At 34.1% G+C, this 15,161-nt stretch overlaps 1 protein-coding gene across 1 annotated transcript; it reads right to left on the bottom strand.

Annotated features, from left to right (window-relative positions):
- Positions 1-327: 327 nt before the first annotated feature.
- Positions 328-7,129, bottom strand: LOC129902604 (NADPH--cytochrome P450 reductase). The gene is made up of 19 exons (XM_055977933.1): positions 6,909-7,129; positions 6,498-6,795; positions 4,948-5,007; positions 4,794-4,870; positions 4,631-4,688; positions 4,450-4,533; positions 4,342-4,378; positions 3,809-3,878; positions 3,487-3,678; positions 3,314-3,406; positions 2,480-2,705; positions 2,310-2,393; positions 2,028-2,179; positions 1,808-1,904; positions 1,519-1,668; positions 1,358-1,435; positions 1,145-1,267; positions 948-1,061; positions 328-802 (listed from the first exon to the last, which is right to left on the bottom strand). Exons 2-19 carry the CDS (start codon positions 6,780-6,782, stop codon positions 722-724), a joined length of 2,061 nt encoding a protein of 686 aa, XP_055833908.1. The 5' UTR covers positions 6,783-6,795; positions 6,909-7,129; the 3' UTR covers positions 328-721.
- Positions 7,130-15,161: the final 8,032 nt, after the last annotated feature.

Genomic DNA, 15,161 nt, shown 5'->3' with positions numbered 1-15,161 from the left:
ACATGTAATAGCAGCTCTGCGAATTTCTTTTATTCCAAAAGATCTTGGATGTTAGTAAACCATTTCAGAAGTCCCAATTGGATCATAAATGGACTATTTTCAATTCAGATTCATAGTGCTGCAATTCAAATCATGTCCTATCACCTATCGATGCTTTGTGGGGAAAAAAACATGAATTCTGATGTGTGTGACATGTCTTCAACCCAAAATAAGTAGACGTAGATTCTTGTCTGTGTAAAGGTCACTTGAAATAAGTCTACTCGGATTTCCAGTGTGAAAGCAGGATTTCATGCGTTTAAACACAAACTGGGAATACCTGAACACTAGTGATGAAGAACACAAGAATATTATATCTGAATGTGTTATTTAAAAAATACAGCAACATAAATGTGTATCAACACACTTATTCTACCCTCCATTTGTACAGCTATTCTTACAAAGCCTTTTGGTACGGCTTTCAACATGATTTGGGATTAGTGTTTGGCCAACTAAATATAGAAGTTTTCGTATCAATACTGAATCACTTGTAAAAATTTAATCAGGTAATGCATATTTGCTCCAATGGAAGAGCAATGCACAACCTAGTGAACAAAACTTATATGCTGCAGTGAATCCAGACCTTCGCTATTGACCGGATTCTTTTCCGGTTGGAACTCAAAGCAACTTAGAGGACCTTGCCAAGCTTGCTACAAGTCAAATAAATAGACCAAGGCCTTGATGATCACCACACATCCCTGAGATATCTTCCATCCATTTGGAGTTTCTTTACAATAGCCTCTGCTTTGGATGAGTCGGCATTCTCCTGGATTTAATTTAAACACAATAACCAAATCAGATACAACAAAAATAATACAAGTTCTGCCTATCAGGTCAATAATTTAAATATAGTACAATCAGATACCAAATCATCCACTATCATTTTTTCTTTTGGGATAAGTAGCACATACCTGCTCCTGGACTATGGTATGGAGTGTACGATGTACGTCTCTGGCCATCCCTTTAGCATCCCCACATACATATAGATATCCCTCCTGGGAGATTAAACTCCAAACAAGGGAGGCCTGCACATACATCATAAGTTGCATTAGAATCACTTAGCTTTACAACAATTGGGCTTAGTCTTATTTCATCAGAGCACACTTACCTTTTCCGTCATTTTATGTTGAACATACTCTTTCTGTGGCCCTTCCCTTGAAAATGCAATAATCAGCTCTGATATTACACCTTGATCCACAAAACTCTGAAGCTCCTCCTCATAAATAAAGTCCTAAACCAAATATCAAGGATTATCTACCAGATAGTATAACTTATCAGACATCTCAAAATACAAATTCGTAATGGATCGGTCATAACCTACCATTCTACGATTCCTACAACCAAAAAACAATAAAGCAGGACCAAGTTGAGCACCATCTTCCTTCAATGCTGCTCTTTCCTGAAAAATACACCTGTCTTATAGCACTTGCACCAGAACAAGCAATATTAATTTTTTGAAAAAACAAAAAGCAACTATTGCACCTGCAGGAATCCCCTAAATGGTGCCAAACCAGTCCCAGGCCCCACCATGACAATTGGAATTGAAGGGTCGGCTGGTAATTTGAAATTGGATGGCCTAATGAAAATGGGAGCAGAGCTGCAATTGTGACTTTTCTCCGAAGGAACTGCATTCTGTTTATGATTGAATGAGATCAAGATCTTAGTACAAAATCTATTAGCTTTTGTATAACGAGCAAAACTAATTAGAAGTGTAAGGAAACTCAATAAGAACTTGAATATTGACGATGCATGTGTAAGCTTCTTTGATTACCTTCATCCAAGTCGAACACACTCCTTTATGAATTCGGCCAGTGGGAGTTGGACCATAGACTAGTGCACAGGTTACATGGACTCTAGCAGGTGCAAATCTACAGATGACAAAAAGGGTTCCATCAATTTAATTCACCAAAGTTGAGGCTAAGCATACTGCACTTGTCTTAGGGGGATTTGTTAAACTCTATCTGCCACAGTATTGAGATGAGATTACACACCGAGGAGATGAGGAGATTGAATAGTAACGAGGCTGTAAACGAGGGGCAACTGCTGCAAAATATACACCAAGGGGAGGCTTCGCCGATGGGAACTCAGCCATTACTTCAACGAGACTTCTTTGACTAGCAACAATCCATTGAGAATACTCATCCTGAATGAAACCAAAAATCAAGGGCATATTAGGATACTGATTTAACCTCTTGGGTTTCTACTTTCTGTCAATGGTGAGTCACTAGACAACAATTGAAAGAAGATGAACACCATAATCAACACTATTTCACCTTGCCCTGCGGAGATGCCAAGAACTTGAGCTTTTCTGCTTCACTAGGATCAGCTGCATGGGCAGCCAATGCAACCAAAGTAGCCTGAAAACATCACCAGAATCTCCAGTAAAGCAATGCCAACATTAACTGTTAAAAGAAGTAAAATATAATCTCCAATGAAGACAAACCTTCCGCGGAGGATTCAGAAGATCTGCATAACGAGCAAGTGCAGCACGCAGAGTGCAGGGACCAGGAAAAGGTGGGGGTAGCGAGCCTCCTCCAGCTGTACCGTCCTCCTTGTCGGTATGAATGGAGAATATCAAGTCTAATGACTGCCCCAGCAATCTCGCAGCTTCCTCAACAGTATCTTCAGAATTTTCAACATAAACGCCCACATGATCTCCTGTTTCATAGCTGAGGATTGGAAGAAATTGATGCATTACACAACAAAGCTTAGTACACAATCATCATGGCATCATGAACACAGGTATGCGATGAAAGAAGCACAGATACAATAGCTCACACAGTTCAGGACAAATGATATATAAAGAGACAGATTAGCACAACCATCCCTGGATAAGAAGACTTATAGCACACAACAAAACAGTTGAACTCTAACCATGCAAAAACTTGTCTTCACTAACAGAAGACAGAATTATATTACAAAATGATGCATAATATAATAATATATAGAGATAGATCTAATTGTTATGGCATGCCATTAAAGGAGAGGGAGCCACCAGACTTCCCCCTTAGACCTTTCTCCATTACGATTAAAGCATGTCCCAACATGCAGCGAGAAAGTTTTAATTGCATCTCCCACACAATGAAAAGAATATCAAAGTACGAATTTTCCCTATTGTAACATCTTCAGAATCTATGTTATGATAATAAGATAGAACACTACAAATAGAATGGAACACGTGACAGAAAGATCATCAACTGCTCCACCTACTTTCGACCTTCTATAATTTTTGGTTACACAGTATCATCAATCAGATAGAAGAAATGAAAAAACTTACGAAATCCCAGTGCCAGATATATCGAACTCCAAGTGTATACATGAGCGATCAGACTCAGGTGTGTGAAGCTCTCTCTGAACAGCAACATTTACTCTGCAGGTTCAAAAAGGGAGAACTATCTGTAACCAGCCAAAGAGTTGAAATAGAAAATAGACGCTCGTTCACACACTTACTTGCATGGATGGTGGATGTCATATGTGGTATTACCATTAGCCATGCCTGCATGCTTATCCTCAAGACTCATAGCGGCATCATGGATAACCAAACGATATTCAGAAATTGCAGCTGTATATGGAGTGGCTGCAGAATTTGCGTCATCCTCGTCTCTAAGTATATGATCCAATTCTGGCCACAGTTGCTCTCGCCTAAGTAAACAAACCACGATAAATAACCAAAATAAACAATTGTCCATTTGTCCCTTTATATCATCTCAGAGATGCATAAAGAATGATTCCAAGAACATACACAAATAGAACAAAGGAATGAACAAATTACCAGGCAGCAAAATCATCTTCAATGCACTGATCATCATCACCAAGACCAACAGGCACAAGACGTTTTGCACCTGTGATGCTGAAGAGTGAGTCCAACTATGGTATAAACTTGTCAATGATTATCACACGATAACAAATAGTATGAAAGTGAATTGTGCATAGGCTGATTATAATTTTTTAACAGGGGCCTCTGAGAACAAATTGTCTTGGCTATAACTGAAGGTGTCTCTGCTCACCTCGTCCTTCACTTGAAGCATAAGATTGAAACATATCAGGAATACATAACCCCAAAAGCAAAAAATAAATGGTAGATGCTCCAAGAAACACCAGCAAAACAAAATCATTTTTAACTACTAATTCTTGGTAGTTGGAAAATGATTATTATACAATGCAGTTTAGTTGGGCCAAATGTGGAGGCATAATTTACTTGACAGTATCATCCAATAACTTTCAAGTAGCTCAATATTTAGTATTGGACGTCGAAACAAGAACAGTAGGATCATATACCATAGTGAAAAAACAACATATACACACCTTGTTCACACAATTGTTCATCTATCACCTTCCCAATCTGTTCCAAAAGATCTTTGTCAGATAACAAAACAGGATGTGGAAAATACAATAATGCTATCCAGCAAATACCTTGTTAAAGTGTTCATATTGGCGATTACCCAGGGCAAAAACACCATAGGTGAGGTTCTGCAGCCACGCACCCCGTTCTTGTTCCTAAATACAGAACACAGATATAATGTTCCACACAAAGAAAAGAAGTTTCTCCGAAAGAACCATGCGTAAAGAACAATGATGCTCATAACTATTCTACCTCAGTGAACCACTTGTAAAACCTTGCAGCATTATCAGTTGGCTCGCCGTCCCCATAGCTAAAGTATTAGGTGTAAAAATATAAGCTACGCAAAAACTATATGCTTAAGTTAAAGCAAATAAAAAACCAAACTTGACAGACTCCAAATGAACATCTCTCTTACGTTGCCACCATGAAAAATGCAACTGTTTCTTTCTTCAGTTTCTCCTCGTAAAGATCATCATCAGCAGCATAATCATCCTAGGGTTGAAAGTTGTGTTATCAGAGAAGAAGACTCAAAGCAAGAAATTCAGGATAAATCAGTATATGCAACTTACCATGTCCACAACTTTCACAACTGCCTTCTCATATCTTGCTTTTATCTCCTCTGATAAAGCCTGGCAAGAAATACGATACTAAATTATCAATCAAGAACATGCAGACCACTGGCTTTAGACTAATTTGAGCATGCAGGAAAGATGAGATTTTTGGAAAGCCTAGCTGAAGTGGACACGTGACAGTGCCACACGTCAGTTACACAATGTTATGCTGCTTATGCTCTGTCATAGTTTTGGAGATGAAATCACTTTCTGATGGAATCTGAGGATAGGTTTGATCGTCCGAGTGCTGGATAGAATGAACACTCAACCATGTCATCACGGCAGCAATAAAGCATACGTCTACACTCTTCCGCGGAAACAGGAAGACTGAAAATTGACTTTTAAGTTGGATGAGAATTCAAATTTGCAAAGCAATATGAATCAATCAAGAACACGCAAACCACCAGTCTTTAGACTGATGTGAGCATGCAGAAAATAGGAGATTTTTGGAAAGCCTAGCTGAATAGCCAGCTTTATTCATCATGCAGAAAAGCCAGAGATTTTAGGGAGACCACGTTAAGGTAGACACTGTCAGTCAGAATTAATTACGTAACTTTGTGCTGGTTATGCTTATGCATAATGCATTAAGGAATTCAAACTTAAGCAGTAGAAGTTTGCTCATTAATAAAATCATAACTGAATTTGAATGCAACTACATGCATGTTCATGAAACCACCAATATGTACTGAATAACAAACCTAAAAGCAAGCTAAAATGCAATATGAACCGCCACTAGCAAGAAGTTCAGCTGAAATATATATTTCAGAGCACCCACTTGATCCCACCATTATATATTTCCCTACATATACTCGAGATTTCCATCCAAAGAGTTCAATAACAAAAAAGGGGGAAGAACAGAAAATTCGATCTGTAGGCTCAGTATCCACCAGAATCTCCATAGTTATTCTACCATGATTGGAAAATGGCAGTAAAAGACAAAATGCAACAAAAAAGCTGAGATTACATAAAACACGGGGTTATCATTCCCTGGATGCTCATGTAAATAAGGACAAAATAGATCTATGGATAAGTCAACCCTAGAGAAGAACTCAGGACTACTCTGCATGAACGGATTGAACCTCAGTCTAGACCTCCTGTACTATTGAAATCCAATAAGAAAATTCTGAATGTGAATGATTTTATACATGATCCACTCCGTTCATTCTCAAGTTAAAAAAACAAGAACTATTATACATAGAAACATCAAAGAATCAATATAATGGCCTAATCAGCAGGTGGATCTAGGATTTGATACTAAATGACAGTTCTTTTGTGAGTATTTTTTTAAATAACAATGTTGTCCGGACCAACTTCGGCTCTCTCCAATGCTTCACCTGCTACCAGCACACCAGTACAGAGCAGGTAACTCTGCATACCGTAGCTTAAAGTGGATCTAGCCCATTTCTCATATGTGATAGTGGATTGAATTAAGCATAACTATATATCTTCTGAAATTTTCTAATTATATCTAACAGAGGTCAAGGAGAAACCAGAATAAAGGCATATACCTTGGCAAAACCCTCAGCAGTGCCAGTTTGAGTACCGAAAAACACGGTGACCTTAACTTTTCCAGGTTCTAGCTCAGTCTCCTCCTCTGGCTCCACATGTAAGGACTTGGGGAACACTACAGGCTTGACTTCTTTACTCCGATCACTTGATCTCTTCAAGAAGAACACTACTAACCCAACAATGACCGCGAACGACGTCGTAAGTAGCACCAACACCGTGTCGCTTCCCATCGTCACTCCCAATGCCGATTCAATCGATCTCAGCAACTCCGAACTCGACTCCATTAATCCTTCCCCTCTATGACACACACAAAAAAAAGTAGTTGTATATAAGTAGATAAGTAGTTGTTGGCAGTCTGGTAGTTGAGATTTTGAAACACAAACAACCAAACAGACAAACACGGTGTTAACCGAACGGTTTTGGAGGAGGGGGAGGAGGACGGTGGCTGATCGGATACAGGCGGTGGACCAGACGGAGGAGGAAGGATGAGGTTCCGGTCTGCTGCTGCTGCTGCTGCTATGGTGGTGGTTTAATGTGTGTGAGATTTGACCAGAAGTTTATCTTGGGCCCAGTTAAAGCTCCGTTTGGATGATCTTAAATCGAAATAGAGAAAAACGAAAAAGAACGAGGAAAAAGGAAGAGATCTTTATATATATATATATATATACATATATGAGAGAGGAAAAGTGAAAATAGTAATACTACAGCCGTCCTAATTTATGAGTCATAATTAAAATTTCAATCTACAACTAAATTGTTATTTCATTAAAAAATTTCAATATATCTTTTGAATTATTAATTTTACTGCCAAAATTTAAAAATATAAAAAAAAATTGTGTCTCATAAATTGATAAATAGAGATAGAGATATTCAGGGCTCGATTTGGACTGGTTATTGATCAAAACAAAAATCAAACCAACTTAATCAATTTTTAAATTTTCGAGACCAAACCAAATCAAATATAATATACATTTATCGGTTTAGTTGTTATCAAATTTTGATTTAATTTGCTTCGGTTATTCGATTATCAACCATACACACCAAAAAAAGAATGATTCAATCAAAAAGGGGAAAAAAGGGGCAACAATTCATTCAAAATAAAAAAATAATTAAAACGACTGACATTACAGAATCGATCACTAAATTCATTGTGAATAAAGCGTCAAAATTCACCATTTTGACTTAGAAGGAAGAGGCAATGGCATTTCTAGTCCCACAAAAAATTGTCATAGACACTCATATACACAAAACCATAAAATAAATGTTCTCGTCTAGGACATTTTTGCTTTCATAAAATAGATTAAAAATAAATTTTGATGAAAACATATATAAGATCTTTAAAATTGTTTATAAAAATAATATATTATGTATGTATAATATAAAATATATGTATATAATTTGTTGGTTCTGTTCAATTATTTCTTTATTTTTTTGAACAAAATCAAAACCAAACCAAATACTATCAGTTTTTAAAAATTTTAAATCAAGCCAAATCAAATCTAAATAAAATTAATTCAATTTGGTTTAATTTTTTGATTTTTATCCAAATCGTGAATATCGCTAAATAGAGAATACTATTTTTATACGTGGAAATTGGAATTGAGGTTGGCAGTTGGGGGTTACAAATGACATTCTAATTAATTATAGTTGTTGTTTTTTTCAAAGTAAAAGTAATTAGTATTGGATTTTTCACTAATAAAGACTTCACGAATATTCTAAGAATAACTTTTGGAAAAGATTTCAACAATAAAAACAGAGTAGTTAGGATCTTTACTTTCTATCGTGTTATAATTAAAATTTAAGATAAATTTTATTTAGGGAAAATTATGTGGCTAGCTTAATTCAATTCTCTAGTTCCTTTTTATAGCTATAGTTTTTCAAAATCTATCTAATATAGCGATAATTTGATAATTTATTATCCGCATAAATATAGTTATGTTGATAATTTTGCTATTAATATGTGCACGAATATAGTGTATTTTTATTATTATTTGGGTGCATAAATATAGTGTATTTCATTACATTTTGAAACTAAACTATTATCGTATTTTTGTAATCAAGCAAAATTTCATTATTTTACGCAAATAATATTATTTATGAAATTTTCCCATTGAGTTATATTAGTATGTTTGATTGCATCTAATAATTGCCCCAGTTAACTAGTTAAGTTTTTTTTACGTATATTTGGAAATTTAGCAAATTTCTAGTAAGTATCTTATTACACGCATCAATTGTTGTAGCTCTAAATTTGCAATGATTTTAGGAGTATATCATTTTCAATTCTTTTTGGATGAAGTTGACAAACATGGGAAAGGACAGAATTTTTTTGTTGAGTATACAAACACGGCAGAGGACAGAATTCTCACTTTAGCAAAAATATGATAGCGGAAAATCACAACAGATTTTCCATATATATTATTCATACCAAATATTTTAGGACTTTTTAACTTTTAAAAATATTTTTCTTTTACCATATATTTGAGACTCCTCAATTTCAAATATTATAAAGATGATTTAAATAATAATTTGAGAAAATAGTTAAAAAACGATATTGTCTAAAGAAAAGTCTTTTAATGAATGACAAAAATTCCAATCAACATTTCTAAAATCTTTCGTGCTTTTAATATATTATAGATTTGGATAAATAATTAATTCGGTTTATTTTAATTTGTTTAGATCAATCATCTAAAAGATAAAAGTGATATTTAGTTCAAGTTGATAAATGAAAAAAAAATATCAGATATTTTTTTAATGTATTACACATAGCTTTAGTAAAAGAAAAAAAAGTATTAGTTACATAATTAAATAAACTATAAAAAAAAAAAGCTAAATTGTATTAAATTATGACTCATTGTTTAATTCATTTCAGTCCAATTATCCTTTCAACGAGTGAACAACCTACTAATTTACCAACACAATTATTTTGATCTGTTCAAATAAAACATTACTCCATCATTTATCATTCCTAATTACATATAATAAGTTGGTAATTTGGTATATCAAAATACAATTAGAGATTAATATCATAAATATTCATGACAATGCTGGTAGGATTATGTTTTAAAAAAAGGGAACAAGTGATGTGAATATTGATTACATTTTAAATTCATATAAATATAAGTTATATATGAATTAAAAATTCAACTCTTCTATTTTAGACTTTAAAGTGCTGCAATAATTAGTTGGTTAAAAGTTGTATAAAAGAAAAAAGTATATGGACTTCATAAAAGCGTGTCGTACTTAAAATGTAGTGTTGTTGAAAAGGGTATGTGTGTGGTGCCTTTACGCTATTCAATAATTTTGGACGTGTCAAAAGTATAGTCACTCAATTCCCTCACGTAGTATTCGATATTCATATTAAAATTATAATTAATTTAAATTTATGTCGTATAAAATTTATATAAAAAAAAAGAGTTTATAATAGATTTTTTTATATTAAAAGTTTAAATTTAATATTTTAATTAAAAATTTTAAAAAATTATTCATCCCATTACAATTCATGCTCATTTTAAATATTTAGTTATGCACGCATGTGCGAACTTACATCACAAATTAATTTGATTGATGCGGGGAAGAAAAAGTCACAGGGAAATTATAGTGAAAGCACCGAATGATTCTGGAAAATTGTGAATTTGTAAATAGTTATTCTTATTTTAAGGTAAAAATAAATATTTAAAAATTGAAATTATTTTTGAATTTATGTAATTGATTTGGAGTGATTTTTTTAACGGTTTTTCAAATCCCAAAATTTAATTTCTCTCTTCCCTCTCGTACTATGCATGTTGAAAGTTTCTTGTCTTTTTCTTTTTGTCAGCTTAAACTTATCCACCCTCTTGGAGTATTTGTTGTATATTTGAAAGAGAATTCAATATTTTTTGGATTCTTTTAAGCATTCTAGTATATTCTACTTAATTCATTTTTGTATGTTTGGGATACGGTTAGTTTATCGGGAGGATTCACCACTGATCACATCTAGATTTTTTGGTTATTTGCTTAATAAATTGAACCGATCAATTATTTGAGGTTTTTTTTTCTAATTAAATAATTTTTTTAATTTTATTATGAGATTATACCAAATGTGTTATTGATATTTTTATTTAAATTTAAATGAATAAATCGAAAGAGAACAAAAATAATGAATTTTAAGTTTTATAAACGTAGCAATATTTCTGCTATTATTAGGCTAAAATAGTATATAAAAATAGGCCGGTAAGTGTCTACAGCTATTTAATGTCGTTCGAAAATGTTAGAATTGTGGCTCTCATTGTTTTATTAAATTCAAGGTGGCCAATTGTTGACGTTTTCTTTTCCTTCGGATTAAAAATGGAAGAATGATATGAACCAATGATTTTTTGGGGATCGTTTGTTGGAAACAAGTTATTTCGAAATAACTTATCTCGAAATATGTTATATATTTTATTATGTATACGAGATAATTTATTTTATTACTATGACAAAAATGACGAATAAATAATTCAAGAATTATTACACCTTATATCTCACATCAAATAACTCATTAAAGCCTAAACCCGTGTAAAACCTCCATTCCTTTTTCTTCTCCTCCTAATGCTTCGATAAACCCTCAAATCACCCCTAAAATCTCGATTATTCTCCTCCTTCCTCCTCCTTAATGCTCTATTTGGATGGTTGTTACTTAGATATCTTAACTGGGCGATGTTTACTTTAGACACCTTATGTAGGGTCTCGTTGTGTCATTTTGGCACTAAGACTAATTAAAAAGGAACACATGACATTTGAGGGCAAAATAATATTTAAAAAATACATTATAGGGAGAAAAAAAAAAGTCAACCGCAAATAATTTTTAAAAATACCTATTTCTAAACCTCACCACAACTACCCCACCCCTCCCTCCTTCCTCCTTTCTTCCTAAACTTTTTCGGCGCCTCCCAAACCCCCTATTTATTCTCTGTTTTTTTTTTCATTTTAGGATTTTCATTAGGGGTGTTGGTATTCATTTTTCCAGCGGAAAAAGTGGAGGAAAGTGATGGTAGATTTAGAAAAGTAATACAATGAAGAAGAAAAAAATAGCTTAAAAACGGATTAGAATAAAAAATTTGACCTCCATTGAAGGAGTTTAAGCTTGAAAAAATGGTGGGATATGGTGGGTTGAGAAATGGAGAAGAAGAAGAGAAAATAAAATAAAAAATGACTAGATAAAGTCTTTCACGTGCTATTGTTGAGTGTATCATACTCACTTTTTTATGTCAACAAAAATTGTCAATATGACACAGCGAAACCCTACATGAGGTGTCTAAAGTGAACATCGTCCACTTAAGGTATTTAAGTGAAACTTGATGCCAACTTTAAGGGGCTACCAATGTAACATCCCGGAATTTTTTTCGCAAAGACTCGAACATTTCTTCACGTGTGTGTAGACTCGAACCGAAGGACTTGTAATTTTATATATGAGTTAGGATTAATTCCTAAGTATTTGAAGTGTGTTAGATGTGTTTAGGGGTCATGAAGGATCTCTACACCAAACCGAGTCCAAAGAATTCCAATCGATTAAGTTTTCGGATGAGTTAGTATAAGGGTCAACTTCAAACGAGCATATCTCCTAGAGTCTAATGAACTGTGTGGCCCACGACCTACCAAATTAAAGGTCTTTGAGTATTCTTTCCAACTCCACCAAGATTCCAATTTTTGGAGTTCGAAGTCAAAAGTTATGACCCTTTTACTACAGACTAGCACTGCAGGCCTGGACTCTAACTGCAGAAAAATTTAGGCTTGGCGCTCCAGTGGCGTCCGACGCCACTATAGCGCCAGAAAACAGCCTCAGTAGTTTGGTCCTTGGCGCGACGCGCCACTATTAGGTGTTCAGGGTTTTAAGCCCATTTTGGCTTGGCGCTGCAGTGGCGCGATGCGCCACTATAGCGCCAGCAAGATTTTTGCCCAGTTTTCCAGATTTTGAAGAGGGACAACTTGGACATTTTCCCTAAACATATATACCCTACCTTGGAACGTTTTGGGATTATTTTTTTCAGTCTCCTCACCTCCCAAAAATTCTAATCTTCATCCCGTTTTCTTTCCCAAACATCTCCAACAAGATTTGCCCTCAAAAGCTCAAGGATTCAAGCTTCCCATTGAAGACCCAACAACAAGGTTTCTTCAAAAATCTACTCTAAGGTATGTAAGACTAACCTAAAATATGGATTGAGTTCTTCCATATGCCCATAGATGTGTTAGGTAGAAGTGGTGAAAGATTTGAACCTTTTATGAAGATTTTTCTTGAAATTTTTCTAAACTCTAGAATATTTTTATGTACTAGAAATTGATTGGCGATTTTCATGACTTAAATTCTTAAATAGTTATCTTTCATATTATTGACTACAAATGAATCTTTGTATATGAATTTATATGTATTGATGGTGTTCTTGAGTTGACTTTGTTGAGAGTATGGATTCATGTATTCATTCACATGAACCCAAGATGAGATTTCTTTTTGGTCATAATTTATCTTGAGGATGAGATTGATGATTTTTATGTATAATAAAAACAATACTATTTTCATAGTGAAATGAGGTATTCTTTTACATGAGTTTGATGAAATCGATTTTGAGTTATATGAGAATTGGGATAGTTATGAATGTGAATGGCATAAAAAAAATGAAATCTTGGTAGAGTTAGAATGCCCTTTTGTATCTGTAAATTGAACATAGAATTAAATAAGGATTTTGGAATAGATGTTTGATGATGATGATGTTTGATGATGACGTGAATGATGATATTTGATGATGATGTGAATGGAGAGGTTATGTTGATGAGGATGTTGAGTGATGAAGTGTATTGAAGTCTAATGTGATTATGTGATATGTGATTTGCATAATTTGATTTGATTGGAGTCTTATGAACATTTGAGAATAAATGATCTTTTGAGAAGGAGATTTAAATAAATGATTTGTGAACATTTTTGCATAAACTATTTATACACTATTTTGAGTTTAAAGAGTGATTATTTTCATCTATGATTTAAAAAGAGTTTAAGCATGAGTTAAGTTTGAGAAGCCTTTTAATTATTTTAAAATATGAGTATTTTGAGTATAAACGAGATGGATATTTTCACATAAAAATGTCTATTTTGAGGTAGAGATGAGGAGTTAAAATTGTATTTCAAATGCATATAATATTTTCTACATTTATTGAATTGAGATAGTATTAAATTTAAAGAGAAGAGTTTGATGATTGAAATGAGTTGATTGTGAAAGAAGGTCCAATAAGACCAGATGGATTGAGTTTTGAAAATAGTCCAATGAGACTAAATGAGTTGATTTGAAACTAAGTCCTAAGAGACTAAATGAGTATTTTGAATATTTTACTCACTTGATAGATATGTGCATATTAAGTCTTGAGAGGAGTATCGAGCACCGAATTGGGTAAGAGTATAGTCCATACTCGAATCCCATAAACTACGCCGCGCAATGTAGGAAGGGATTGAACCGTTAAAGTCGGATGTTTCCCATTTTATTGTCCTGAAATGATAGGACTTGACTGATCGATGGAACCCATGATTGGTTGATTCGTTCATGCCCTGGCAAGGTATGGACGGACGTGGAAACGACGTGGCTCGTTGTGCATCACCTATTTATAGGTGGTGGAATTGTTGTCGGTTAGAGAAACTCCCAAATTGAGTGGATTGTGCATAATTTGATTGGTTTGATTGAGCTTGTTGATAATTGAGTTGGATTATATCACATTACTAAGTTCTAATTTGCATATTTATTGAGTTGAGTCCATTGACTTGATTGTTGAGTTGATTGTATATGATTGGATTGAACTGGATGATATGCGAATGAATTGTGTATGATTGGATCGGATTAGGTGATATGTGATGGATTAAATTAAATGATATGTGATTGGATAGTGTACGATTGGATCGGATTGGATTAGATGATATGTGGTTGGGTTGAATAGAATGGTATGCGATTGGATTGGATCAGATTGTATATGATTGGATTGAATCGGATGATATATGATTTGATTGAATTGTATTGTACATGATTTGATGGAATCGAATTGTAAATGATTTGATCGAACTGTGTTGTACATGATTGGATTGGATTGTATGATATATGATTTGTCTTTTTTTCTAAAAATGTATTCTTACTTTAGACTTATGACACTCTGATTGAATCTCTCTTATCTTTCTGATTCGAGCTATTTGAACCAACGTTATTCTTTCTTGAGGTATGTTTCATTCTGCCATATTACATACTCGTACATTTCATGTACTGACGTCCATCCGGACCTGCATCGTTTCATGATGCAGAGACAGGTTTAAGAGATCGTCAATAGGCGCACCATTGAGGATCCATTTACACTCAGCTTATTGGTGAGTCTTCCCCTACATTCCGAGGACACCACTTGTGTTATTCTTGCGTTGAGTTTAGTCCTTTTCATTCTGATTTGAGGTAGCCATGAACATGTCATTGGCACCAATTAGATAGTAGTGATAGAGGCTTCATAGACTATAGTGATGGGTCGATTGGGTATTTTCTTTCTTTGAATTATTCTTGTCAAACTAATTCTAATGACAAAAATTGAAGTTTGATTTGTTGGCCCATGGCCTTTCTTTCTTGAGTTAGATCGTTGATTTAGATTGCCCACCAAATTATTTCGTTATTTTAAACTTTCTGCTGATTGAT

This window comes from Solanum dulcamara, chromosome 9 (genome assembly GCF_947179165.1).
Source record: "Solanum dulcamara chromosome 9, daSolDulc1.2, whole genome shotgun sequence".
Lineage (NCBI taxonomy): Eukaryota > Viridiplantae > Streptophyta > Magnoliopsida > Solanales > Solanaceae > Solanum > Solanum dulcamara.
Note: the sequence above shows the minus strand (reverse complement) of the source record. Positions and strands in the feature narration are given on the sequence as shown.